The 27,676-nt window shown below is 47.6% G+C and overlaps 1 protein-coding gene across 1 annotated transcript; it reads right to left on the reverse strand.

The window, feature by feature from the left end:
- Positions 1–23,237: 23,237 nt before the first annotated feature.
- LOC138395092 (patr class I histocompatibility antigen, A-126 alpha chain-like) lies at positions 23,238–26,959 on the reverse strand. The gene is made up of 8 exons (XM_069487505.1): positions 26,858–26,959; positions 26,455–26,724; positions 25,935–26,210; positions 25,071–25,346; positions 24,836–24,952; positions 24,364–24,396; positions 24,177–24,226; positions 23,238–24,013 (listed from the first exon to the last, which is right to left on the reverse strand). Exons 1-8 carry the CDS (start codon positions 26,928–26,930, stop codon positions 23,981–23,983), a joined length of 1,128 nt encoding a protein of 375 aa, XP_069343606.1. The 5' UTR covers positions 26,931–26,959; the 3' UTR covers positions 23,238–23,980.
- Between the last annotated feature and the right edge of the window lie 717 nt (positions 26,960–27,676).

Here is a 27,676-nt window from a genome sequence, read left to right on the forward strand (position 1 = left end):
ATCATATCATCTGTGAAAAGCAATAGTTTGGCCTTCCCTTTCCCAATTTGGATAGCCTTTATTTTTTTTGACTGTCTGATTGCTCTGGCTGTGACTTTCAGTACTATGTTGAATAGAAATGGTAACAGTGGGCACCCTTGTCTTGTTCCAGTTCCCAGGGGGAATGCTTCCACCTTTCCCCATTCAGTATGCTATTGGATGTGGGTTTGTCATATATGACTTTTATAATTTCAGATATGTTTCTTCTGTGCCTAGTTAGTTGAGTGTTTTTATCATGAAATGGTGTTGGGTTTTGTCAAATGCTTTTTCTGTATCTATTCAGATGATCATATAGTCTTTGTTTTTGCTTCTGTTTATGTGATGAATCACATTTACTGAGTTATATATGTTGAACCATCCTGACATTGCTGGGATGAAGACCAACGAGTCATTCAGAAAGGATATTGGTCTGTAGTTTTCTTTTTTTCTTGTGTCCTCTCCTGGCTTTGGTACCAAGGTGATTCTGGCTTTATAGAATGAGTTGGGAAGGAGTTCCTCCTTCTCGGTGTTGTGCAGTAATTTCTGCAGTCTGGATACCAGCTCTTCTTTGTAGATCTGGTAGAATTCAGCTGCGCAACCATGTGCTCCAGGGCTTTTTTTGCTGGAAGATTTTTTATCACTGCTTCAATGTCACTGCTTGTTATTAGTCTGTTCAGGAGTTCTATTTCCTCCTGGTTGAGTCTTGGGAGGTTGTGTGTTTCCAAGAATTTGTCCATTTCCTATATGTTTTCTAGTTTATGTCCATAGAGATTTTTGTAGTGTTCATGGATGATACTTTGTATTTCTGTGGCTATCGGTTTGTAGTTTCTCCTTTTTCATTTCTGATTGAGCTCATTTGGGTCATTTCTCTTATATTTCTGGTTAATCTAGCAAGAGGTCTATTGATTTTGTTTATCTTTTCAAAGAACCAATTTTTTGTTTCATTGATCCTTTTTATTGTTTTTTGTTTACCATTTAATTTAGTTCTGCTCGACCTTTGCTATTTCATTTCTTCTGCTGGGTTTGGGTTTGTGTCACTCTTTCTTTCTTTTCTAGTTCCTTGATATGTGTCATTAGGTTGTTAATATTGATTTTTGTGTTTTTTTAATGTACACATTTAATGATGCAAATTTTCCCCTTAGGACTGCTTTTGCTCAACTCCACAGATTTTTTTTTAATTTCAGAAAATTATGGGGGTACAAATATTTAGGTTACATATAATGCCTTTGCCTCACCCAAGCCAGAGCTACAAGCATGCCCTTCCCCCATACAATGCACCCCAAATCCATTTTTTGTGAGTTTACCCACGCCCAATACCCCCCTCCCACCTGACTGGCACCCAATGAATATTACCTCCAAGTGAGCACCTTAGTGTTTATCAGTTAGTACCAATTTAATAGCAAGTACATGTGGTGCTTGTTTTTCCATTCTTTTGATACTTCACTTTGAAGAATGGGCTCAAGCTCCACCCAGGATAATACAAAAGATACTCCATCACTTCTTTTATGGCAGAGTAGTACTCTAGTACCAGGACAATACAAGAGGTGCTAGTTCACCATTGTTTTTTGTAGTTGAGTAGTATTCCATGGTATACATATACCACATTTTATTAATCCACTCATGTATTCATGGGCATTTGGCTTGCTTCCACATCTTTGCAATTGTTAATTGTGCTGCTATAAACATTCTAGTACAAATGTCTTTATTATAGAATGTCTTTTTTGTTGTTGTTGTTTGGGTAGATGCCCAGTAATGGGATTGCTGGATCAAATGACAGTTCTAGTTTTAGCTCTTTGAAGTATTTCCTTATTATTTTCTACAGAGGTTATAGTAGTTTGCAATCCCACCAACAGTGTATGAGTGTTCCTATCTCTCTGCATTCATGCCAACATGTATTGTTTTGGGACTTTTTGATAAAAGCCATTCTCACTAGAGTTAAGTAATATCTCATTGGGGTTTTCATTTGCATTTCTCTCATGATTAGAGATGTTGAGCATTTTTTCATATGTTTGTTGGCCATTAGTCTGTCTTCTTTTGAAAAGTTTCTGCTCATGTCCTTTGCCCAGTTTTTAATGGGGTTATTTAATTTTTTCCTGCTGATTTTCCTGAGTTCTATATAGATTCTAGTTATCAGCCCTTTATCGGTTGTGTAGCATGCGAATATTTTCTCCCATTCTGTAGGTTGTCTGTTTGCTGTCGTGATACTTTCCCTGGCTGTGCAGAAGCTTTTTAATTTGATCAGGTCCCATTTATTTATTTTTGTTGTTGCTGTGATTGCCTTTGAGGTCTTCTTCATAAATTCTTTGCCTAGGCCAATGTCTTATAAGAGTTTCTCCAACATTTTCTTCTAGAATTCTTATAGTTTTGTGCCTTACATTTAAGTCTGTTATCCATCATGATTGATTTTTGTGAGAGGTGAAAGGTACAAATCCTGTTTCAGTCTCCTACATGTGGCCATCCAATGTTCCCAGCACCATTTCTTGAATATAGATTCTTTTCCCCAGTGTATGTTTTTGTCTGCTTTGTCAAAGATTAGATGGCTATATGAGGATGGTTTTATATCTGGGTTCTCAGTTCTGTTCCATCGGTCTACGTCTCTGTTCTTGTGCCAGTACCATGCTGTTTTAGTTACTGTAGCCTTGTAGCATAGCTTGAAATCTGGTAAATTGATGCCTCCCAATTTGTTCTTTTTGCTTAAGATTGCTTTTGCTATATGGGGTCTTCTCTGATTCCATATGAAGCATAGAATTATTTTTTCTAGATCTGTGAAAAATGATGTTGGTATTTTAATAGGGATTGCCTTGAATCTGTAGATCACTTTGGGTAGCATAGACATTTTAAGAATGTTGATTCTGCCAACCCATGAGCATGGTATGGTTTTCTACCTGTTTACATTCTCTGCTATTTCCTTCTTCAATATTTTGTAGTTGTACCTATATAGGTCTTTCACCTCCTTTGTTAAATATATTCCTAAATATTTAATTTTCTTCGATGCCATTGTGAAAGCTGTTGTGTCTTTGATTTGACTTTTGGCTTGACTGTTATTGGCGTATATGAATGTCACTGTTTTGTGTGCATTGATTTTGTACCCTGAGACTTTACTGAATTCATTTATCAATTCCAGGAGTCTCCTTGGGATTTTCTAGATGTAATATCATCTCATCAACAAAGAGTGAGAGTTTGACCTCTTCTGCCCCCATTTGGATACCCTTAATTCCCCTCTCCTGTGTGATTGCTCTGGCAAGGGCTTCCAGTACTGTGTTGAATAAAAGTGGAGATAGTGGGCAAACTTGTTTGGTTCCAGTTCTGAGTGGGAATGCTTTCCATTTAGTATGATATTGACTGTGCGTTTATCTTATATGGCTTTAATAATTTTAAGGTATGTCCCATCTATGCCTATTTTGTTAAGAGTTTTTATCATAATAGTGTGCTGGATTTTGTCAAATGCTTTTTCTGTAAATCTCATAGATTTTGATAGCTCATGTCCTTTTTGTCATTTGGTTCAAGGAATCTTTTGATTTCCATCTTAATTTCATTTTTGACCTAATAATTGTTCAGCAGCAAGTTGTTCAATTTCCATGACTTTGTGTAGATTTGCATGTTTATCTTCAAATTGATTCCTAGTTTTATTCCACTGTGGTATGATTTCAATTTTTAAAAAATTTATTAAGATATGTTTTGTGGCCTAAGATATGATCAGTCTCGAAGAATGCCTTATGTGTTGATGAGAAGAATGTATATTCAGTAGTTTTGGGGTAGAATGTTCTGTAAATATCCCTAAGGCTCATTGTTCTAGAGTCTCATTTAAGCCCAGTGTTTCTTTATTTATTTTCTGCTTCAATGATCTGTCCAGCTCTGTCAGTAAGGTGTGAAGTCCCTGGCAATTATGATGCTGCCATTTATCTCTTTGCTTAGCTCTAGTAGAATTTGCTTTACAAATCTGGGAGCTCCTGTGTTAGGTGCATATATATCTAGGATTGTTACATCTTCTTGTTGGATTGCTCCCTTTACCATTACATAATACCATCTTTGTCTTTCTTTACCATTATTGATTTAAAGGCAATATTATCTGATATGAGACTGGCTACACCTGTTCTATTTTGGTTTCTGTTTGCGTGGAATACTTTTTTCCATCCCTTCACCTTGAGTCAATGTGAGTCCTTGTGGGTTAGATGTGTTTCCTTCAGACAACAGATACTTGGGTTGTATTTTTTAAATCGATTCAACCAGCCTATGGCTTTTGAGTGGGGCATTTAAACCATTAATGTTGAGGAATAGAATTGATATGTTGGATGCTCTTCTCTGTATCATATCAGGTAGTACCTGATTGCTCTGTTTTCCCTCTTGTGCTATTGTTTTATATGTGCTGTGAGCTTTAGTTTTTGGGTGATTTTACACTCATAGCTATCTACTGTGCTGATCCATATATAATGCAGTTCTCAGCGTTTCCTGCAAAGGCAGGTCTGGTCGTGACAAATTCCTTCCATGTTTGTTTGTCTAGAAAAGTCTTTATTTCTTGCTCATATATGAAACTTAGTTTTGCAAGATACAAAACTCTAGGCTGGCAGTTGTTCTGGTTTAAGAAGACAAGATGCAGCCCCAATCCCTTCTGGGTTCTAAGGTGTCCACTGAGAAGTCTGCATTTAGCCTGATCGGTTTCCCTTGTAAGTTACTTGAGTTTTTGTCTCACATTTTGCAGGAGTTCCTCCTTTGTATTGAGTTTGGACAGTCTTATGACTACATGTCTTAGAGATTCCCTCTGTACAACGAATCTTGTGGGTGTTCATTAAGGTTCTTTTATCTGGATGTTGAAATCTCTAGCAAGACCAGGGAAGTTTCCCTCAATTATTTCCTCAAATATGTTTTCCAGATCTTGTGATTTTTCTTCTTCACCCTCAGGGATTTGTATGATTTCTATATTTGGCTATTTTCCATAACCCCATGTTTCTTGTAGCCTTTGTTCGTTCTTCTTGAATCTTTGTTCTTTATTTTTGCCTGACTGGGTTAATTCAAAAGAGTTGTCTTCAAGCTCTGAAATTCTTTCTTCTGCCTGGTCTAGTCTATTCTTAAAGATTTCCAGTGTGTTTGTATTTCCTTAAATGAAGTTTTCATTTCTAGAAGTTCTATTTGGTTTTTTTCAATATATCTATCTCTTTAGTATATTTTTCATTCATTTTCTGAATTGTTTTTCTGGTTTCTTTGAGCTGGTTTTCCATTTTCTCTTGGATTTCATTGAGCTTCTTCACAAACCATATTTGGAATTCTTTACCTGTCATTTCAGTATTTTCCTTTTGGTTGGAATCAGTGATAGAGAGCTGGTGTTCCCTTTTGTGTGAGTGCCCATTCACTCTGATTTATCATACTTCTGGAGTTCTTACACTGAATCCTTTTCATTTGGAGCAACTGTTCTTTGTTGTTTTGAGATTTTCTTTCATTTAGATCTGGCTTATTTTCTGTCCTCACTCTTAAGGGTGTGTCTGTAGTATATGTTGGGCAAGAAACTTTGGCTTTGCTTGGGGGTGCTTTGATGGGAGTCTAGATTCTGGATAGATGCCTTGATTATAGATATCCTTAGTGTGGTGGTTTTCTCAGTTCCTAGTTATTTTTAGACTGTAGTAGTGGTGAGCTATGTGTGTGGGTAGATTCCCTGTCTCTTGATGATGAAATCCTTTCTCTTTCCCTAGTCTTTTTTTTTTTTTTTTTTTTTTTTTTTTGAGACAGAGTCTCACTCTGTTGCCCAGGCTAGAGTGAGTGCCGTGGCGTCAGCCTAGCTCACAGCAACCTCAAACTCCTGAGCTCAAGCGATCCTCCTGTCTCAGCCTCCCGAGTAGCTGGGACTACAGGCATGTGCCACCATGCCCGGCTAATTTTTTCTATATATATTTTTAGCTGTCCATATAATTTCTTTCTATTTTTTTAGTAGAGATGGGGTCTCGCTCTTGCTCAGGCTGGTCTCGAACTCCTGAGCTCCAACGATCCGCCCACCTCGGCCTCCCAGAGTGCTAGGATTACAGGCGTGAGCCACCACGCCCGGCCTCTTTCCCTAGTCTTGTGGTCTTCTTAACAGTGTGAATTATATTGGTATGACGAGTTTAATATCTGAGACAGTAGGATGTGTTTGTGGGTAAGAATCAGCTGCACCCTGTATGACTGATTCAGTAAATATTGCAAAGGGCTCTACAAGTTGTCTTCCCTGCCAGTCAGTGGTACTTGTTAGAAAGAGCCAGCTGCAGTGTTGTTTTGGGGGACCTGTGATGGGCTCTCACCCCTCAAGAGAACTCAAATGCCCAGGTAGTGGGCAGGGCCCAGGAGCCCCCAGGGGACTCCTTATTCTCCACCACAGCAGAGGCAGGGGGAGGAATGAGGCTGGGTGGGGCTGGGAGAGGTGAGCTTGCCTTCAGGCTCCATGGAGGCAAGCAAGAGAGCTGTCTCAGCTGGGGTCAAGGGTCCACTCCCAGGCTGCTGTGGAAAGCCACCAGGGAGGGTCTGAAGTGGTCCCACAAAGCCAGAAAGTCTGCCCATGGGAGAGGGGCTGTCTGAGATTCACAGCCTGGCTGTCAGCAGTGGGTTTCACTCTTCTACCTGGTTCCCTGCCCCAAAGTCTCCTTTGGGCATCTGGCCACTGGCAGGAGCTCACACTGGCTGAGCTCACCAGCAGTGGTGCTGAGGCCTGGGAGCTTTCCTGTCCCGGATTCCACCTGGGGCTTAGAATACAGCTTTCCTGCCTGGGGAGGGCTGCTACACAAGTGCACTTTGCTTGGACCCACACTGCACTCTCCTTTCAGTTCTCTCCCTGCCTCCCCAGATCAGTTCACAAATCTCCCCTCCATGGCCCCAAGCAGCACAATCAAGTCCTGGAAGTATGGGATCTGGCCTGTCCCCAGGTCGCCCAAGTTCAATCCCTGACTGTGCCAGGGACCGTGCCATGCTGGTCTGGAGTTGCCCATGGAGTGCTCTAGCAGGTTTGATGTCTCTCCACTTCCGCGTTTGCCCTGCTCTGCCACAGCAGCCAGGTGAGCAGCACCAGGGAGAGCTGGGGGTCAGGGAGCTCACAGGGCACCCCTTGATCCACTGCAGGTCTTTAAGACGAACGGTGTGAGCTCCACTCTGCAGAAGCCTCAGTGTGGTGCGCACACCGAGGGAGTAGAAACTGCCACTTCTGAGAGTCTTGGCCCAGTCGTCTGTCTCTGCAGCAGTAGATGAGGGAGAGGTGGCAGGGAAAGAGCCTAAATGGAGAAGAGCTGGCACTCTGGTCATCTCTGTCCCTCTCCCTAAAAGGTAACCTGCCTGGAATGTCACACAGATCTCCTAGGACCCACTGGCCCCTATGGCTCCCACAGTCTGGACCAGGGTTGAGAAATGCTCGTGTGGGAATGAACGAGATAAAACCTGAGGGGCTGAAGTTTCCTGGGGCAAGACAAAGGCACACGGTGGGTGGAGGCACCCGCTGGCTCAGCTCAGGTCCGTTGTGACAAGAAGTGACCCCGAGGGGCTGGCAGCCTGGTGCTTGTCCTCAAGAAGTTCCTCATTCATTGGTAGCAGCAGCTTTTGGGCTTGTGAGGATAGAATGATTCTCCAGCATTTCAGGAGCCCATTGACTTCCAGAGGTATGAGGGACAGACAAACAAAACCCCCACCTAGCCTTTCTGCTGGGCTCCAAGCCTCTCCGCGTTTGACCACTGGCGATATCTTCCTGCTTCTTGTACTTCTACGCAACTTCTTCCCATGGAATCTCTGCTAGGTTCTGGCAATTTTCTCTCAGAATTACACCCAATCTATGTTTTCTTTTATCTAAATTTTTTTCTTATTTCTGAGACCATTTTGCAGCTGATGTCTCTGGTCAGCCATCTTCCTCCCTCCCCTGAATGTCATTCCATTTGTTTGTGTCCTCTTCAATCTTTTTCAACAGTGCTTTGTAGTTTTCTTTTTGTAGAGATCTTTCACTTCCTTGGTTAAATTTATTCCTAGGTATTTTTTATTTGTCAGTATTGTACAGGGGATTGCATTTTTAATTTTTTTGTCAAGTAATTCATTACTGGCTTATAGAAATACTACTGATTTTGAGGGGTTTTTTCTTTGTTTTTCAGACAGAGTCTCACTCTATTGCCCTGGATAGAGTGCTGTGGCATCAGCCTAGCTCACAGCAACCTCAAACTCCTGGGCTCAAGCCATCCTCCTGCCTCAGCCTCCCGAGTAGCTGGGACTATAGGTATGCGACACCGTGCCTGGCTAATTATTTCTATTTTTAGTAGACATGGGATCTTCCACTTGCTCAGGCTGGTCTTGAACTCCTTACCTCAAGTGATCCTCCCCCTTTGGCCTCCCAGAGTGCTAGGATTATAGGAGTAAGCCACCACACCCAGCCACGCTACTGATTTTTTTTTTTTTTGCTTTATTTATTTATTTATTTATTTCAGCATATTATGGGGGTACAAAAGTACCCATACCCGGCTCGTTTTTTCTATATATTTTTTAGTTGTTCATCTAATTTCTTTCTATTTTCAGTAGAGACGGGTCTCGCTCTTGCTCAGACCGGTCTCAAACTCCTGAGCTCAAGAGATCTTCCCTCCTCGGCCTCCCAGAGTGCTGGGATTACAGGCATGAGCCACCGCACCCGGCCTGAATTTATTTATCAGATCTAATAGTTTCTTGGTGGAGTCTTTCACTTTCTCTTAATATAGGGTCATATCGTCGTCAGGGAGGGGAGAGAGGCTAAAGATTAAGTTGATCACCAATGGTCAATGATTAAATCAGTCCTGTCTATGAAATGAGGCCTCCATAAAAACCCAAACCAGGTGTGGAGAACTATGGGGTAGCTGAACACGTGGAGGCTTACAGGAAGGTGAGCAGGAACTCACCCACATGCTGGGAGGGTGGTGCAACCAACTACATGGGGCAGAGGCTCCTGCACTCGGAAACCTTCTAGACTTCCCCTTGTGGATCCCTCCATCTGTTTCTTTGGGGGTTTTTTTTGTTTGTTTGTTTGTTTTTAATTTTTTTGAGACAGAGTCTCACTCTGTTGCCTGGGCTAGAGTGCTGTGGTGTCAGCCTAGCTCACAGCAACCTCAAACTCCTGGGCTCAAGCGATCCTCCTGCCTCAGCCTCCTGAGTAGCTGGGACTACAGCCATGCGCCACCATGCCCGGCTAATTTTTTCTATATATTTTTAGCTGTCCATATAATTTCTTTCTATTTTTAGTAGAGACGGGGTCTCGCTCTTGCTCAGGCTGGTCTCGAACTCCTGAGCTCAAACAATCTACCCACCTCGGCCTCCCAGAGTGCTAGGATTACAGGCGTGAGCCACCGCACCCGGCCTGTTTCTTTGTATTTTTTAAAATATCCTTTGTGATAAACTGGTAAACATAAGTACGTATTTCCCTGAGTTCTGTGAGCCATTCTAGCAAATTAATTGAACCTGAGGAGGGGGTTCTAGGAACCCTGCTTTCTAGTCAGTTGGATACAAACACAGGCAAAAGTGTTTCCAGAACTGTGCGTGGGTACATCAGCAGTGTGGGGGGTGGTGCAGTCCTGCGGACTGATCCCTCAACCTGTGGGATCTGATGCTACCTGCAGGTAGATGCTGTCAGAATTCAATTAGAAGACACGCAGCTGGTCTCTGCTGAGAATTGCAATCAAAATCCCAGCAGGCTTTCTTTGGTGGAAATTGACATGCTTTTTAAAAAATATATATGGAAATATGAGGTATCTATAATAACCAAAGAAGTCTTAACAAAGAACAAAATTGGAGGGTTTGAACTACAAGGTATCAAGAGATACTTTAAAGCTACAGTGGGCAAAGTCTGGCGGCTCATGCCTATAATTGTAGCACCTTGGGAGGCCAAAGTAGGAGAATCGCTTGAGGCCAGTTGTTCAAGACCAGCCTTAGCAATAACAAGACCCCATTTCTACAAAAAGAAAAAAAGAAATTATCTGGGTGTGGTGGCATGCACCTATAGTCCCAGCTACTTGGGAAGCTGAGGTAGAAGGATTGCCTGAGCCCAGGAGTTGGAGGCTGCGGTGAGCTATGATCATACCACTGCACACCAGCCTAGGTGACAGAGTGAGTCCCTGTCTCAAAAAAAGAAAAAAGCTACAGTGATTAAAAGAGGGAAATATTTGTTCAAAGATAGATGAGCAGAGAAAAACAACTCACATAGATTCCACTCTGTTTTCTTCTGAGTTGTATAATTTAGCCCTTAATATAGCCCTTTAAACCACTTTGTGACAATTTTTATATGCAGTGTGAAGTGCGGTTTCAACATCGTTCTTCACCATGTGGACATCCAGTCATCCCAGCTCCATTTGATGAAAAGTCTGTTCTTTCCCCCATTGAATTGTCTTGATTCCTTTACTGTTGTTCTTTATATATAATTTCTTTATAGTCTCCAAGCTATTGTCTAGTGCCCTTTTACATCAGCCTCAATGACTCACATTAGTATTTCTTTTTATTAATTTTTAATTATTATGGGTACATAATAGTTGTTTATCTTTGTAGGGTACATGTGATGTTTTGATACAGGCATACAATGTGAATCAATTAAATCAGGGTAATTGGGGTGTCCATCAACTCAGGCATTTATCATTTCTTTGTGTTAGGAACATTCCAATTCCATCCTTCTAGTTATTTTAAGGTATACCCTAACATATTGTTGATTACAGTCACTTTGTTGTGCTATCAAATATTGTTCATTCTATCGATCTATATTTTTGCACCCATTCACCATCCCCACATTATTCCCCCCTCCCCACTGCCCACATTAGTATTTCTTGTAGGAAAAATATACCAGCAATAAACTCTTTCAGCTTTTAGTTTTCTGGAAATGTCTTAATTTCTCCCTCATTAACTTTAATTTATTAATTGTGATAAAATCTACATAAAATTGACCATCTTAACCATTTTTAATAATACTGATCAATAGTGTTAAGGACATTCACAATGTTTTGAAACCAATCTCCAAAAAACTTTTTGTCTTGCAAAAGTCCATATTTTCATTTTTGGAGAACTTTGAGTTGACAGCTTTATTCTTGCAGCACTTGAAAGGTGTCAGACCACTACTGACTTGCCTCAGTGCTTTCTGGTATAATATCAGCTGTTACGAAAGGTCCCCTGGACGAGATGAGTTATCCGTTAATTACTACTGTTCAGATTCTCTTTGTCTTTCTATTTGAATAGTTTGGTTATGATGTGTCTTGGTGTGGATGTCTTTGAGTTTATCCTGCATGGAGCTCATGGAGCCACTTGAATGTGTAGATTTAAGAATATTATCGGCCGGGCGCGGTGGCTCACGCCTGTAATCCTAGCACTCTGGGAGGCCGAGGCGGGTGGATCGCTCAAGGTCAGGAGTTCAAGACCAGCCTGAGCAAGAGCGAGACCCCATCTCTACTAAAAATAGACAGAAATTATCTGGCCAACTAAAATATATATAGAAAAAATTAGCCGGGCATGGTGGCGCATGCCTGTAGTCCCAGCTACTCGGGAGGCTGAGACAGGAGGATCCCTTAAGCCCAGGAGTTTGAGGTTGCTGTGAGCTAGGCTGATGCCACGGCACTCACTCTAGCCCAGGCAACAAAGCGAGACTCTGTCTCAAAAAAAAAAAAAAAAAAGAATATTATCAAATTTCAGGACTTTTCACTCATTATTTCACCACATATTCCTAATGTCCCTTCCTCTGTCTCCTCTCCTTTGGGATGCCTGTTATGCATATATTAGTACACTTAACAGGTTCAGAGTATTCATAGGCCTTGATCATTTTCCTCTGTTCTTTTTCCTTTCTGCTCCTCAGACTGCATAACCTCAATTGACCTGTCTTCAATTTGCTGATTCTTCTACCTGCTACCCTTGCTCACCTTGATACCATCCCATAACTCCCTTAGGCTCCATTCACTTTTTTTTTTTTGGGGGACAGAGTCTCACTCTGTTGTCCGTGCTAGAGTGCCGTGGCGTCAGCCTAGCTCACAGAAACCTCAGACTCCTGGGCTCAAGCAATCCTCCTGCCTCAGCCTCCCGAGGAGCTGGGACTACAGGCATGAGCCACCATGCCCGGCTAATTTTTACTATATATTTTTAGTTATCCACATAATTTCTTTCTATTTTTAGTAGAGACGGGGTCTCGCTCTTGCTCAGGCTGGTCTCAAACTCCTGAGCTCAAACAAACGGCCTGCCTCGGCCTCCCAGAGTGCTAGGATTACAGGATTACAGGCGTGAGCCACCTCGCCTGGCCTCCGTTCACTTTTCTTTTTTCTTTTTTTTTTTTTTTTGTTTTTGCTCCTCAAACTCAGCAATTTCAAATTACTTGTGTTTATGTTTTCTGATTCTTTTACCAGTTTAATTCTGCTCTCGAACTCCTCTAAGTACATTTTTTACTTCAGTAATTATAATTCTCCACTCTAGAATTTCTATCTGGTTTCTTTTTATATCTTTATCAATAGCCTTTATTTGGTGAGATATTATTCTTGTGGCTCCTTCAGTTTTTTGTCCAGAGTTTTCTTTAGTTCTTTGACCATGTTTAGGACTATTGATTTAAAGTTTTTGTCTAATAAGTGCAGCGACTTGGCTTCCTTAGGGCAGCTTCTGTGAGTCTTATTTTTTTATTTTTTTTTCTGTGAATGGGCCACATTCTTGAATAGTTGTATACCTCATGGTTTTTTGTTGAAAACTGGAAATTTTGAATACTAGGATGTGGCAATTCTGGAAATCATGTTCTTCCCCCTCCCGAAATTTTCTTGTTGCTGCTTGTTGTGGATGGAGTTGTTTCTTTACGTAATGACTTTTCTAAACTGCATTGGTAAGATTATTCTTTGTCATTTGTGGTCAGTAACGTCTACTCTATTAGCTTCGTGGTCAGCTGGGGATTTGACAGAGGTTTCCTTAAACAGCTGGAGCCACATAAATAAATAAATAAATATTACCCTCCCAGACTTTGCAGAGGGGGTCTAGGTTGGGGGGTCCTTCAACACTGATCCAGGCTGTTTACAACTGCATTTCAGCCTCCATTTACTGCTTACGTGGAGCCTAAACATCAGCTAGAGGTGAGAGCTTAGGGTGTCTTAGGTCTTTTATAAGCATGTGTGTAGCCAGGGCCTGCATGTGGCCTTCTAGATTCCTCCGTATAGCGGGAGCTTTTCAAAGCCATGTTCCCCTGTGTGTCCTCCTCTCCAGCCCCCACCTTCCGAGGCTTCCCAGTCTGTCTGCTGCCTGCCCCATCTCGTTTCTTGCCCCAGGCAGCTGTGACGAGGATATGCCTTTAAGTGCTTTTGACAGACACTGCTGCGGGACCACTCCAGCCCTAATAACGTTCTGAGGGGAGTGAAAGAGAGACAAGCTCTGAGCTGATGTCCTAGGGCCCGTCACACACGCGGAAGGACACAGCCACAATTCTTTGAGAACAAGGTTCATTTTGCCTCCTCGGGCATCAGGCACCCGGAATCTGGGCCACAACCCCATGGCTGCCTCACAGCTGGGGTGTGGGCTGGGGTCAGCAGGTGGCGAAGTACAAATGCCACCAGGCTCTCTTGCCATCGTTTAGAAGCTTCTTTCTTCGTTAGCACTCCCTTGGTGGATGTGAGCTTTTTATTAGTTTCCAGAGTTCAGAAAAACTTGATTTTGTCAATTTTTTCTATGTTAATAGTTGCTTTGGTGGGGAGATGTGTTTTAGAAGTCCACTACCATTTCTGGTAAAGTCATTACAATTGTCTTTTAATAAGATTTATATTAATAGTATGAAAAACATCTTGTGTGTCTACCCACATAGCTACCGTTTCTGGTGCGATTCCTTACATGTTTGTATCCGACATCATTTTCTTTTTGCCTGAAGGATTAAGCATTTATAATAGTGCAGGTCTGGTAAGTATGAATTCTTTTACTCTCGTATGTCTAAAATTTTTTATAGATATCATCAGGAAATATTAATTACCTTTAATCATCCTTCATTGTATGTACATATCAGTATATCACATAGTAACCCATGAACGTCTTTTGCTTTACATATATGTGTATACACACACGCACACCCCAACATTTTTCCTGGGAATAGAATCTAGTTTGACAGCATTTTCCTTTCAGTACTTTAAAGATGTTGCTCATCTGTCTTTGCATTTGCATTATTTCTAATGTAATAACTATTGTCATCTTTGTCATTGTTCTTACATCCTGTTTTTGCTCTTTGTGCTTTTCCAATTTTCTCCTCTTCTTTGATTTTGAGCAAATACAGACTATTTTGGCCCACTGTTGTAAAGTGAATTTGGGCAAGAAATGTATAGAAGGGCTTGTTAATGATTGGTTATAAATTTTCAGAAACAGTTGCTGGCTCCTTGTTTTACTGGGTCAAAAGCTTATTTCTGCCGGGAGCGGTGGCTCATGCCCATAATCCTGGGACTCTGGAAGGCTGAGGAGGGAGGATTGCTCGAGGTCAGGAGTTCAAGACCAGCCTGAGCAGGAGTGAGACCCCGTCTCTACTAAAAATAGAATGAAATTAGCTGGACAACTAAAAATATGTAGAAAAAATTAGCTGGGCATGGTGGCACATGCCTGTAAGTCCCAGCTCCTTGGGAGGCTGAGGCAGGAAGATTTTTTGAGCCCAGGAGTTTGAGGTTGCTGTGATCTGGGCTGACGCCATGGCACTCTAGCCTGAGCAACAGAGTGAGACTCTGTCTAAAAAAAAAAAAAAAAAAAAAAAAAAAAAAAAAAAGGAGCTTATTTCCTTAGAATATTCTTATTTTTTTATTAGAGACGGGGTCTCCCTCTTGCTCAGGCTGGTCTTGAACTCCTGAGCTGAAACAATCCGCCCGCCTCGGCCTCCAAGAGTGCTAGGATTACAGGCGTGAGCCACCGTGCCTTGCCTGGCCTAGAATATTCTTGTATTGGGGAATGTCATGATTGATATTATTTGTCGTCTTAGCTGGAACACAATGCCCAGATAGGTAGTCCAGCATTATTCTGGATGTTTCTGAGAGGGTGTTTTTGGGTGAGATTAAGGTATATATTGCTAGACTTTGAATAATGCAGATTGCTCTCAATAATGTGGGTGGGCTTCTTTCAATCAATTGAGGGTATAAATAAAAAAAGTATCAACCCCCTCTAGCAAAGGGGAATTCTGCGGCAGACAGCCCTGGGATTTGAACTGCAGTATTAGTCGACTGACTCACAAAGAGCTGGTTGGTTTATGGGTCAGTGACTGATATTGCAGCTCTGAGATGAATGGACAACAGCCTGTTTGGAGAGCTGCCCCTTTGATCAAAGGACAGAAAACCAGATGGGCTCAGGGGGCTGAATTGCATGCTGTTTTCCTAGCAGTGATGGAAAAATTGAACAATGATAAAAGCCCCTATATATCAGTTTTTACTGATGTATGGGTGGTGACCAGTGGCCTGGCCACATGACTAGGCAAGGGAACAATGGGAAACTGGCCTATGAACGGAGGCCCCAGGTGGGGCACAGTCCTGTAGAAATCGCTATGGTGACTTGAGGGTGTGTTAAGGCAGGACATGTTGATGCCCATCATCCTTTCCAATTTGGAAGCTGACTGACATCGACAAGCACTTACCTCCACGGGCTTGCCGGGCACGCCTGTAGTCCCAGCTACACAGGACACTGAGGTGGGAGAATCGCTTGATCCCAGGAGTTTCGGTGTAGCCTGGGCAACACAGCGTCTGCATCTAAAAACAATCCACATGCCTGTTTGAGGTGATCACGTGAGGCCATGAAGTCAGTGGCCATTGGGGGCTGCAGCGATGCAGAGATGGGCTGAATCCAGACGTGTTCCCCTTGCACACCGTCCCCCAGACACACACACCCGTAAATCTGTTCCGTTTGCCACTAACAGAGACAAGGACAACACATGGCTGTGTGGCGGAGTCCGCACTGGGGAGACCTGGAAAATGCACAGCTGCGAGTGAGACTGACACCAGGAGCCCCGGGAGGCAGCAAATGGGTCTTGACAGGACCAGACGCGAAGTCTGGACTGGGCTTCGCTCAGCTCTGGCAGCAGCTGCAACCGCTCGGGCTGATGTAGGAGAATATGGACAGAAGACATCGCAATCCTCTGGACCGTCAAGTCACATTTTCCACACCAAGACACACAGTTTAGAACCCAAACTGTACAACAACAGGAAGAGAGCTCTGCTCCTCAGAGCAATAGTTTGACAGGGAATTACCATGGTCACCTGAGACACTGGTCGTATAAATCGGGTGCGGAATCTAAGCAGGAAGGGCGGGGGTCGCACCGTCAGGAGTGTCCTCACCCTCGGCATCCCTGAGGACAAAGCAACGTCCCCACTGTTTTCCTCCCTTTTCCTGGTGGATCTGGGGCAGAGGCTGGAGGAGGGTGCTGGTGACGACACACGCAATTCTTCCCAAGGGTTGGACACTGGCATGATGACTGTACTTCACCTCAGTGTTCTTGTGGTCTTTTTCCTGCCTGATGCTGTGACCGCAGGCCTAGGGGTGCAACTACAAGTGCCAGAAACAGGAACGATTCCTGTGCGAGGAACTGTAAATATACTTTTAAACCTTTCTGTAAGAATTTCTAAGAGTCTGATGGAACGGGCTTGTGCCTTCGTGTCTCCTGTGACAACTGGGGCTGACAGCGAGTGCAGCTACATTGCCTGGTGGCCAGGCAGCCCACTAGGGCTGTGCCTGAGACCCTGCCCTCTGCGAGCGGGAGTGCACCGAGGGGAGACGCTGGCTGGGACAGCAGTGCTGGCTGCAGTCACCGCCGGCACAGCAGCCAGACCTGACGTTCCTGCCGACAGTGGGAGAGTTTGGTGTAAATGGAGAGGAGGAGGAGCAGTAGCTGAGGGTAAAGGAATGAATAAATGGATTGTATACGGAGAGAAATCCAGCATCACTTGAACTCAAAAGAGACGTGAGAAAGAGACGATTGTCTCTTAGCTCAGTTGTACCAGACGCCTGAACGGGTGAAGCCGTCTGTCGCTGAGACCACTCCTGTTTTGGACAGGACTGGACTGATCGTTAATGACTGAACGGGACAGTGGGAATGTGCCGGTACCTTTTTACTCTTATGATTCTTTTGCTATAAGAGATCTGTGGCAAAGGCCAAGGGTGATCCCTGGTATGATAAAAATATTTGATCTTTGTCCCTGTTTCCTGACACACGTCCTAAAACCCTTGCATTCTTCTGAGCGACAAGTGTGTCTCAATAGGCTAACGAGATGAGTCCTGGCTGAGGGGCTCCTACACAGCTTCAGGACGGGGCTGGTTGCCAGGAAGACCGAGCTGTGATTCGAGGGTCGGATTTCAGCCCTGTCCCCAACCTCTGGGGACAGGACAGGGGATGGAGGTTGAGCTCCATCACTGATGGCCAATGATGTTGTCAGTCCTGCCACACAATGAAACACCCATGAAGACCTGGGGACAGTGGGGTTTGGGGAGCTTCCCACCTGGTGGACACATCCAGGCGCTGGGAGGATGGTGCCCCCAACAACAGGCGACAGACACTCCTGTGCTCAGGACCCCTCCCAACCTCACCCCGTGTACCTCTGCATCTGGCTGCTCATTTGCATCCTTTAGAACTGCTCTGGTTTGAATGTTTCTGGAAATAAAGCTTCTTTTGGAAACTTAATCTCCAAGGCAATGGTGCTAAGAGGTGGGAGTTCTGAGAGGTGATTAGGCCATGTTGCCTCTGCCCACAGTGATGGATTAATGCTGATTATAAAAGGGCCTAGGCTGCGAGTCCGACCTCTTGCTCTCTCACTCTCCCCCCCTCTTGTCCTTCTGCCTCTGCCCTGGGATGACACAGCAGGAAGGCCCTTGCCAGATGCAGTCCCTGGATCTTGGACTTCCCACCTCGACAACTGTGAGCCAAATAAACTTCTGTTCACCATAAATTACCCAGACTGAGGCCTTCTGTTCTAGCAGCCAGAGCGCACTGAGACCATGGTAAACTGCAACAGGGAGCACAGCGCTCTCCTAGTTCTGTGGGTTGGTCTGGCAAATGACCAGACCTGGAGAGGCCGGGAAGCCCTGACTTTGTAGCCAAGTTAGAGAGAAGCGCAGGTGACCTGGGACCTGGGACTTGCGTCTGCAGTGAGGACAGTCCCGTGGGACTGAGCCCTTAAGCCTGTGGAGTCGGAGGGTAAGCCCAGGTGCTCAGTGTCAGATTGAATTGAATCATGGGGCTCCCAGTTGCTGTCGGAGAACCAGAAAATTGTTGGAGTGGAGGAAAAACCTGTCACCATCCCACAAAGAGAAACTCAGAGTAGGAGTAAGCAAGTAAACCCCTTCCTTATTCTGTCCCAGAGCAAAAGATATACAAAATATAAGCATTCATGTCATGGCCCAAGTCTGCTGAAAACAGTTCATTACCAACAGTTCATGGTCCAAACTTTGGGTGGCGTGACATCTATCCTAGAAAACCAGAATTTATTTTTTAGGTCTTCAGAGAGGTCACATAAAAATTGATAAATGTTAGAAATATTTCCATGCACAAGAAAATATAAATATTAATGTAGAAGACATCTTCTGAGGTCCTGCAGACCTAAGCGTTTCAATCCTAGTAAGAGGAAGGAGATGTACTGAGTAATCGTTTCCGCATCCCACGATGCCACCCCAATGATCTAGAGTAGAAGCTGCTACAGACAAAAGCTGCCGCTAATAACTTTCTCTCAAGGGAATGGGCGGAGAGATGTCATTTATTAGTCACTAGTTCATCCAGCCAACCCGAGTGCCTGCAAAGTGCCAGGTGAAGCTCTAGCCTCACATCCCTGCTGCAAGGATGGGAATTTGTCACTCTTCTTCCACCTCTCACCTTCCGTACCTGGACCCTCTTCCTTCATCAGGATTTCACACTTAAAGTCTTGGTAGGGGACAGAAACCACCTCCCACCACAGGAGAGGACAACCCTCCAGTCGGCCCTGAAGGTGAACATGGACATGAGGCTTAGGCTCCACCAGTCAGACGGCCACCTGCCAGACTCTGACCAGGACGAGGTGACTCAGGGACTCTAGGACTGTGCAGAATGCATTTTGGTAAAGGTACCTGGGTGGCATTAGCTGTGTCCAGTTGCCAAGAGCAGCAGGGACAGCAGTCTTAACCACAGGGCCCAGTGTCCAGCAGCAGGGTGTCAGAGTGTGAGCAGTGGCATCTGTCCCCAGCAGCAGGGGCAGGGGTTCCTCCAAGGAACCTGACCTAGGGTGGACTGTGGATTCTGCTACTGGCTGTGAAGCCACAAGCCTGGCTTTGTGGCCTTCCCTACCATAAAATTAACCCCCCAATAGCATATATATTAGCTCATTAAATATAAAGTGATTTCCAATCAAAAGTGTAGTTTATATCTGAAACAAGAAACAGTACAATTAATCAAAGTTTGCGCCTAAACTATTGACACAGTTTTGCCATCTTAACGGTAGCTCATTTATGCCAGCAGCAAAGAAACCTGGAGAGCGAGTGGTGACGAAATCGCAAAAGACATTTTCCACAGCTTGTTGAGAATTGAATGTTTTACTTGCAAGAAGAGGTCCAGGCCTGGCGTGGTGGCTCATGCCTGTAATCCTAGCACTCTGGGAGGCTGAGGCAGGAGGATCACTTGAGCTCAGGAGTTTGAGACCAGCCTGAGCAAAAGCGAGACCCCATCTGAACTAAAAATAGAAAAAAGTCGTGGTGTGCTCCTGTAGTCCCAGCTATTTGGCAGGCAGAAGGATCGCTTGAGTCCAGGAGTTTAAGGTTGCTGTGAGCTAGGCTGACGCCATGGCACTCCCTTCAGGGCAATGGGGTGAGACTGTCTCAAAAAAAAAAAAAAAAAAAGAAATGGTCCAAATCCTGGAAGAAGTGGTAGTCAGTTGGTGCAAGGTCTGGTGAATACGGTGAATGACAGAGAGTTTCCAAGTCCAGCTGCTGTAGTTTGAGCAGCATTGTGCAACATGTGGTCGAGTATTGTCTTGCAAGAGGACTGGCCTGTCTCTACTGATCAATCTCAGCTGCTTCATCACAAGCATCCTCATCATTTTGTCCAACTGGTTGCAGTAGACATCTGCTGTAATCGACCTACCAGGTTTCACGAGGCTGTAGTGGATAATACCAGCACTGGACCACCAAACAGACACCATTAGCTTCTTTGATGAATATTCAGTTTTGGACTGAGTGTCAGCACTTATGTTTATCCAACCATTGTGCTGAATACTTGCAATTGTCAAAAAGAATCCATTTTTCATCACACATGACAATACGGTGTAGAAATTGTTCACCTTTACGTCCTGACAGCAAAGACAGACAAGCTTCAAGACAATTTCTCTTCTGATGCTCATTTAATTCATGTGGTGTACACCTATCCAGCTTCTTTACCTTGCCAATTTGTTTCAAATGGTCCAATATCATTGCAATGCTACTTTATGTGTAAATTAGAAAACTTTGGCTTCCCTTGTTTGCTTTAAGAAGTGAGAAATCAGTCTGAGGAACATGGTCAGAGAGCAGCACTCAGAGATGTCTCTATGCAGAGCTGAGAGCCGATACCAGAACCTTCTACCTGGTTGTACCCTGCCATGGAGAGAACAATGCGAATCTCCCAACATCCTGTCTCATAATTAACGACTTTTCTTCCTGAGGGAAAAGAGGACATTGAGATGGGTGTAAGACCCTCCCTGGGCACCCTCTGGTCACGGCCTCAGGGCTCCAGTCTGGCTGGGCACTGGGCTTGCTGGTGGCGCTTGGACAATACTCAGGCCTCTCCCAGGACCACCCGCTCAGAGTGTCACGCACAAGAGCAAAGACTCGCGTGTTTACCAGGCCCTGCAGGGGGCTGGCGCACACGTGGGGACCCTGCTCTGTGCTCTTGCTGCGGACGTGTGACCTGAAGACCAGCAGCATCAGCTCCACCCTCGTCACCAACACGGGACCTCACGCTCCCCTCCCGACTCTCTGTGTCTCAGCGCCACGTCCAGGGGACTCCTGCACAGGGTACAGTCTGGGGCTCCCCGGTCTCCGTGCCTTCGGGACGCGGTGTCGGAGCTGTGCAGTCCGTCTGGGCGTGTGGTCGGATCGGGTCCTCAGCACTGGAGGCCCAGGGCTCAGTCCTTGTTCCCTTTCTCTTCTGCAGCCAGTCCCTCCCTTGGCGGCCTCATCCCCGCTCGAGGCTTTAAATATCAACTACGTGGTGTCACCCCGAAATCTACCCCTCCAGCCCCGACATTTCTCCTAAAGTCCAGACTTGCTGTCCAGCTGCCACGCCGGCTCCCTCCCCTGCACTCTAGTGGCGCCTCCTCCCCTGAACGCCTGCGACGCCCCCCTCCTCACACACGCCCCTGCCACAGTCGTCCCCTGCCACAGTCCCCTCTCCACCACGGCAGCTCCGTCCTTCCGCTCACACAGCCCACGCTGTGCGTGTCCTCCCGGACTCCTCTTCCTCACACCCAGACGCATCAGGAGACGCTGTGAAGTCCGTCTTCAAAACGGATCCAGAGCCCAGCACTTCCCTCCATTGTCACCGCTCAGCCGCCACCCACAGCCTGGAGCCTGGAGCCCTGCCCTCCTGCCCTGCCCTTCTCCCTGCTCCTGCTCCTCCCACCTCTCAGCTCTGTCCTCAGCACAGCAGCCAGACAGACCCTTTAAAAAGAGAAGTTGTATCAGGTCCTCTTCTGCTCAGAACTGTCCTCTAAGTCCCCATCTCGCTCAGAGCAAAGGTCAGACCCTCCCCACACCCTCAGGCCTCCCTGCTCCGGCCCCACCTCTCAGCTCATCTCAGTTGCTGTCTGTGCAGCCTCCCGGCCTCCAGCTCCCCCCACAGCACAGACACCTTCCTGCCCCAGCGCCTTTGCGCTGACGCTTCCCTGCCTGGAAGGACTTCCCCAGCATCCTCCAGACACTTCATCCTGTCCTGCAGATCTTTCCTCAGAGCACGGAGCGTCCCTGCTCTCCCTCCTTTGCAACAAGGGCCACGCCGACCCCCCACAGCCACCTTCCCTGTCCCCACACCCCGCACTCTGGATAATGTTCCCCTGTAACACTTACCGTCTTCTAACATAAACGATTTCCTTGTTTGCTCTGCTCATAGAATATAGTCTGTCTCTTCCCACTAGAACGTACGCTCCACAAAGCTAGCAAGTTTTCTCTGTTTCTACTTCAGCGATGTTTCCCAGATGCAAAACAGTCTGTCCTGTATCTGGCAGACACACCTGTCACAGTGACAGCGATGCCACCTGTGCTGTTCTCACCTGTGCTGTGTCCTCCCCCACCCTCGCTCCCACACCAGCCCCCTGCACACTGCAGCACACGGCGCTATTTCTCTCCTGGGAAAGAACAATCCTTGACTGTGGGTCCAATTTCCCAAACAAGTCTAAACGCAACTCAGACCCTGCTTTATAAATCCACGAGCTCGGGTTGGATCCAGCGCTAAGATCACTGGAACTGAGGGCAGGGAGAGGGGGAGGCTAGCAGAGCAGAAGAGGAATTCCAGCAGAAATCCACCTCAGGTGACAAGTGATGGGATCCCTCCTCCCTGCTAATTCCAGAATCTGGTTCCTTTAAAAAGGCTGGTGCAGCACTGTGGGTGGAAGCAGAGGACGTTATGTTAAGAGCAATGAGACGGGCACAGAAAGACACATAGTGCGCGTTCTCTGTCACGTGAGAGCTAAAAAAATGATCTAATGGGGTAACGGATACAGCGGTGGTTACTGGAAGCTGGGAAGGGTGGCGGGAAGCGGGAAATGAAGGGGGTTGGTTAGTGGGTACAAAAGCACCGTTAGATGCAAGGAATACGACCCAGTGTTCCGCAGCACGACAGGGCAACTACAGTGAACACTAGGCTGCAGGGGGTGGCTCGTGCCCGTGAGAGGATCGCTTGAGACCAGGAGTTTGAGACCAGCCTGGGCAACAGTGAAGCCCCATCTCTATGAACAATTTTTTTAAAAAATTAGCCGGGCATGGTGGCACATGCCTGTAGTCCCAGCTATTCAGGAGGCTGAGGCAGGAGGATCCCCTGAGCCCAGGAGTGTGAGGTTGCTGTGAGCTATGATGATGCCACTGCACTCTAGCCCAGGCAACAAAGCAAGACCCTATCTCAAAAAAATTTTTCTTAAACACATAATGATTTATTGCATATTTCAAAATAACCAGAAGAGAAGATTTAGAATGTTCCTAACACAAAGAAATGATAAATATTTGAGGTGATGGATGTCCTAGTGACCCAGATTTGATCATTACACATTGTATGCTTGTATTAAAATATTACATGTACCCCATAAATACAGACTATTATGTATCCATAAAAAATAAAAATAAAATAATAAGAAGGTTAGGAAAAAGATGGAAAATGCCATATAGGAAAGAGCCCTGGAAGGAGGGCAAGAGCTGGACAGGTCTGAAAATTCATCTTTTGACATCACAGAGACTCTTGTGTGCAGGGGCCAACCTGGGCCACGTCTTAGCCCCTGTGATCACAGGTCCTGCTGGGACAAGGTTCCACTGAAGGGACAAGGACAGCAGAGCAGTGAAGATGACCCAGCCAAGGAGTGACACATAATGACGGACTGAGCACCAACTGAGCACAGGCCCGTCCACACTCAGCTCCTCACAGCCTTGTTCTGTCCCCTCCTGCAGCAGACTCAGCACAGCAAACACAGGGACTCTGGAAGGTTCTCAGGTCTTCCATTTATTTCCTCTCTTGAATTTTAGGAATCTCCTTTAATTAACCCACTAACCTCTCATGGCAAGAATTTGAGAAAACAAATTTATGTTCAAATTCTTATTTTCAGTAGGGAAGTAGCTCAGTGCACCAAGAAGTTGAGACAGGGATGGAGACGTCTCAGGAATGCAGACCTCACTGGAACAGGAAAGATGACTGGGGACAGGACACAGGTGAGTGTGGGGAGGAGGTTACGGTGGTCAGGGGGGTGGGCTGGCCTCCCCACCTCTTCACATCTCGTGAACAGAGATACTGAGTCGTTCAGGTGCCTTTGCAGACAGAGAAGTCAGAAGCTCTCGAAGCCACGCAGAGGCGGCGTTAACAAATCCTGCATCACTCAGTCCCACACAAGGCAGCTGTCTCACGCTGCAGAAAAAAATAATCAGGAAGAAAATTATGTCAGACACTGTAAGTGATAACACTCTGAACAGTGTACCGCACACTCAAAATGTCCCAATCACAGACTCCCCACAGCCCAGCTATGTCACCTCTGCCCCACCCCCTCCCACTTTAGGCCCCAGGCTCTTACCTTTATACAAGCCATGAGAGACTCATCCAAGCCCTGGGCACTGTCGCTGCCTGGGGTAGAACAAAACGGGACCTGGTCAGAGCTGACAGGAGATGTGGCCACAGGAGGATTATGGGGTGGGGGAGCTCCCCTATGGGGTCCTGCCTACACTATTCCAAAGGTCTCGGGGTAAGTCCCCCATACTTACAGGCAGCCTGAACGTAGCTCCCTCCTTTCCCACCTGTGGGAAGAAAATGTCCTGTGAGAGGCCAGGGAAGAGGCAGGACCATGAGGTCCTAGAAAAACGCCTCAGTCTTGGAAACCACAGAAGGTTCCAGAACTGTGACTGAAGACCCAGGGCAGGATCAGGAAACACGAGGGAAGGACACAGTGGATCAACTGCCCTCCTGGAGGTCTGTCCTGAGCAAGGTCCTCCCCTCTGACCTGTGACTGCTGGGGATCAGGTCCCCATCACCACAGTCATCTGTGTGAAAACTCTTGTCCTTCACTTCCACATGTACTTTACAAAAGGGTCAGTGTTGGCACACAGGGCCCAGGATGGGTGAGCAGGTGTGTGTGGATGTAACTTCCCCAGAGTGACACCGGGCACACTTCTGCCTGGGCGTGAAACCCCCAGTGGGACAAGAAAACCCCGACCACGCCCCCCACCCGTTCCCCACCTGAGCTCTTCTTCCTCCACATCACAGCGGCGACCACAGCTCCAGCGAGCACAGCTCCAAGGAGAACCAAGCCAGCAAGGATGCCCACCATGCGGACGCTGGGCTGGGAAGGCGGCTCTGGGAAAGGACGGGAAGGTGAGGGCCTGACCCCAGGCTCAGCCCTGGCCCTGCTGAAGGGCTCCAGAAGGGCCCCTGCTTTCCCTGAGGAGAGACGTGACCCCCACCCCCTCCTTACCCCATCTCAGGGTGAGGGGCTCCGGCAGTCCCTCGTGCTGCACAAGGCACGTGTATCTCGGCTCCTCTCCAGACGGCACCACCACAGCCGCCCACTTCTGGAAGGTTCCGTCCCCTGCAGGCCTGGTCTCCACAAGCTCCGTGTCCTGGGTCAGGTCCTCCCCATCCCGCTGCCAGGTCAGTGTGATCTCCGCAGGGTAGAAGCCCAGGGCCCAGCACCTCAGGGTGGCCTCACGGTCAGAGATGGGGTGGTGGGTCACGTGTGTCTTTGGGGGGTCTGAGGGGAAGAGTCAGAAAATTCAGGCACTTTGCATCCCTCATGGGACACTCCAGCAGGGCTCATGTGACATCCTGACAATGGACAGGACAAACGGGGTCGGGGAGGGAGTGCAAAATCCAGACACCAGCCTGGACCCAGGGGACTGGGATAATCTCCTATTCCTTGGAAAGTTCTAGTCTCTGAGGGGGAGAACGAGGACGTCTGGTCCTGGCCTGAGTGGAGGCCGGCGACTCAGAAGGGCGGGAATCAGACCCCCAAGCACAGTGTGAGGCAGAGAACGAGGCCTGAGAGGAAAAGTCACGGTGCCCCCGGCTGCTGCAGGGTCAGAGGGGACCGCTGATCGTATTCCAGGGACTGTCTTCCCCTCCATTCCCTGGGGACTCATCCCTTAATTGTCCCAGAGGGAAGGGCGGGTCCTCAGAGTCCCTCCCTGGTACAGGATCTGGACACCCAGGAGGCGTCTTCCTGCACTGGACCAGAGGGAGGGCGACATTCTAGCGTCGGTCCCATTTTCCTCCCCTCCTTGTGGGAGCAGAGCGGGGACATCTACAGGAGATGTGGGGGACGCCCCGCAGCCCCGCGTACCCACGCGCAGCAGCGTGTCCTTCCCATTCTCCAGGTATCTGCGGAGCCAGTCCACGCACGTGCCCTCCAGGTAGGCCCTCTTCTGCTCCGCCCAACCGGCCGCCTCCCACTGGCGCTTGGTGATCTCAGCCTCCGTGTCCGCCGCGGTCCAGGAGCGCAGGTCCTCGTTCAGGGCGATGTAGTCGGCGCCGTCGTAGGCGTACTGCCAGTACCCGCGGAGGAGGCGACCGTCCGACCCCACGTCGCAGCCAGACATCCTCTGGATAGTGTGAGACCCTGGCCCCGCCCCCGCGGTCAGCCACGCCCACTCAGCCCCCCCCCCCCCCCAACCCGCGGGGATTTTGGCCTAAACCGAAAATGAAACCGGGTGAAAGTCCCCCCGGGCTCGTCCCGGGTCGAAGGTCTAAGAGGGTCCCGTAGCTCGGGGTGACTCTCTCACCCGGAGACTCGGGGCGACGCGGGCTTCTCTGTGGGGGTGGGGAGGGGTCGTGACCTGCGACCCGAGCCCGGGGTCACTCACCGGCCTCGCTCTGGTTGTAGTAGCCGAGCAGGGTCCGCAGGCACACTCGGAAATTTTGTGCGGCGCCCTTGGCTCTCCGTGTCTCCTCGTCCCAATACTCCGGCCCCTCCTGCGCCACCCACGGCGCCCGCGGCTCCATCCTCGGACTCGCGGCGTCGCTGTCGAACCGCACGAACTGCGTGTCGTCCACGTAGCCGACGATGATGAAGCGGGGCTCCCCGCGGCCGGGCCGGGACACGGCGGTGGAGAAAAACCTCATGGAGTGGGGACCTGGGGGCGGGGAGGGGCTGAGACCCGGCCGACCCTCCTCCCCGCGCGGCGCCCGGGTCCTGCGCCCCCGCCGGGCGGTCCCCTCGCTCCGCCCCGCAGACGCCGCTTCCCACCCCCGCGACCCCGCATTCACCCGCCCAGGTCCCGGTCAGGGCCAGGGCCCCCGAGAGCAGCAGGAAGAGGGTTCGGGGCGCGGTAACCGCCATCCTCCGGGTTTGGGGAGACTCTGAGTCCGGATAGGTCCGGGTAGGACGCTGATTGGCTTCTCTGGAAACCGGCACCCAATGGGAGTGAGAACTGTGACGCGTCAGCAGTATCCAGGAAGAAGGACGTGGCTCGGGGTGGGAGAGGGAGAAGTGAAACTCGGGCAGATGGGGAATCCCCAGCGCTGAGCTCCCCGCCCCGGACACCGCCCTCGGGACAGGGACCCTGAGAGCCACGCCCGGGGCCCTGCGACATTGCCCCGACCCCTCTCCTCCTGCACCGAGCGCTCTTTGTCACACTGTCTCCCTGAGTCCCGGCCGACGAGCTATCGGAGGAAACCAGGAGAGACGCCCAGGCTGGCCCAGCCCCTGCCCCTTCACTTCCGGCCTGGAATCCCTCTCCCTGAACTGGACTCCCTGCCTCCTACTCCTTTCCTCTGCCCCTGTGTTAGAGCCGGATTCCCTCGCCCCAGGAACAGAATGACAGAGTCACTGAGGCTGCAAAAGGCAAAGGAGTTTATTGACTAGCTAGCTAGGGTCCAAGCCTCGAGCACCAACGCAGTGGTCTCTTTCCATGGGCAGGGACCCCGCGCAGCAGGAGTACATGTCTTTTATACTCTTTGCTGGCATTCGTTACAGCCAGTTACTTCCGATAAGGGGACATACGCCCTTTACAAGCTTGTTTACGTGTTGAGCAGGCCTTGGCCGCCTTATCAGGAAGCAACTCGTGGTTGTTTTTCTCTAACTGC

Source organism: Eulemur rufifrons, chromosome 15, assembly GCF_041146395.1.
Source record: "Eulemur rufifrons isolate Redbay chromosome 15, OSU_ERuf_1, whole genome shotgun sequence".
Taxonomy (NCBI): domain Eukaryota; kingdom Metazoa; phylum Chordata; class Mammalia; order Primates; family Lemuridae; genus Eulemur; species Eulemur rufifrons.

Coding starts and splice junctions, on each gene's coding strand:
- LOC138395092 (XM_069487505.1), bottom strand. CDS start 26,930: ATGGCGGTTACCGCGCCCCGAACCCTCTTCCTGCTGCTCTCGGGGGCC. Junction 26,211..26,454: donor CTACAACCAGAGCGAGGCCG/GTGAGTGACCCC, acceptor GGGCGGGGCCAG/GGTCTCACACTATCCAGAGG. Junction 24,397..24,835: donor GTGGAGGAAGAAGAGCTCAG/GTGGGGAACGGG, acceptor TTCTTCCCACAG/GTGGGAAAGGAGGGAGCTAC.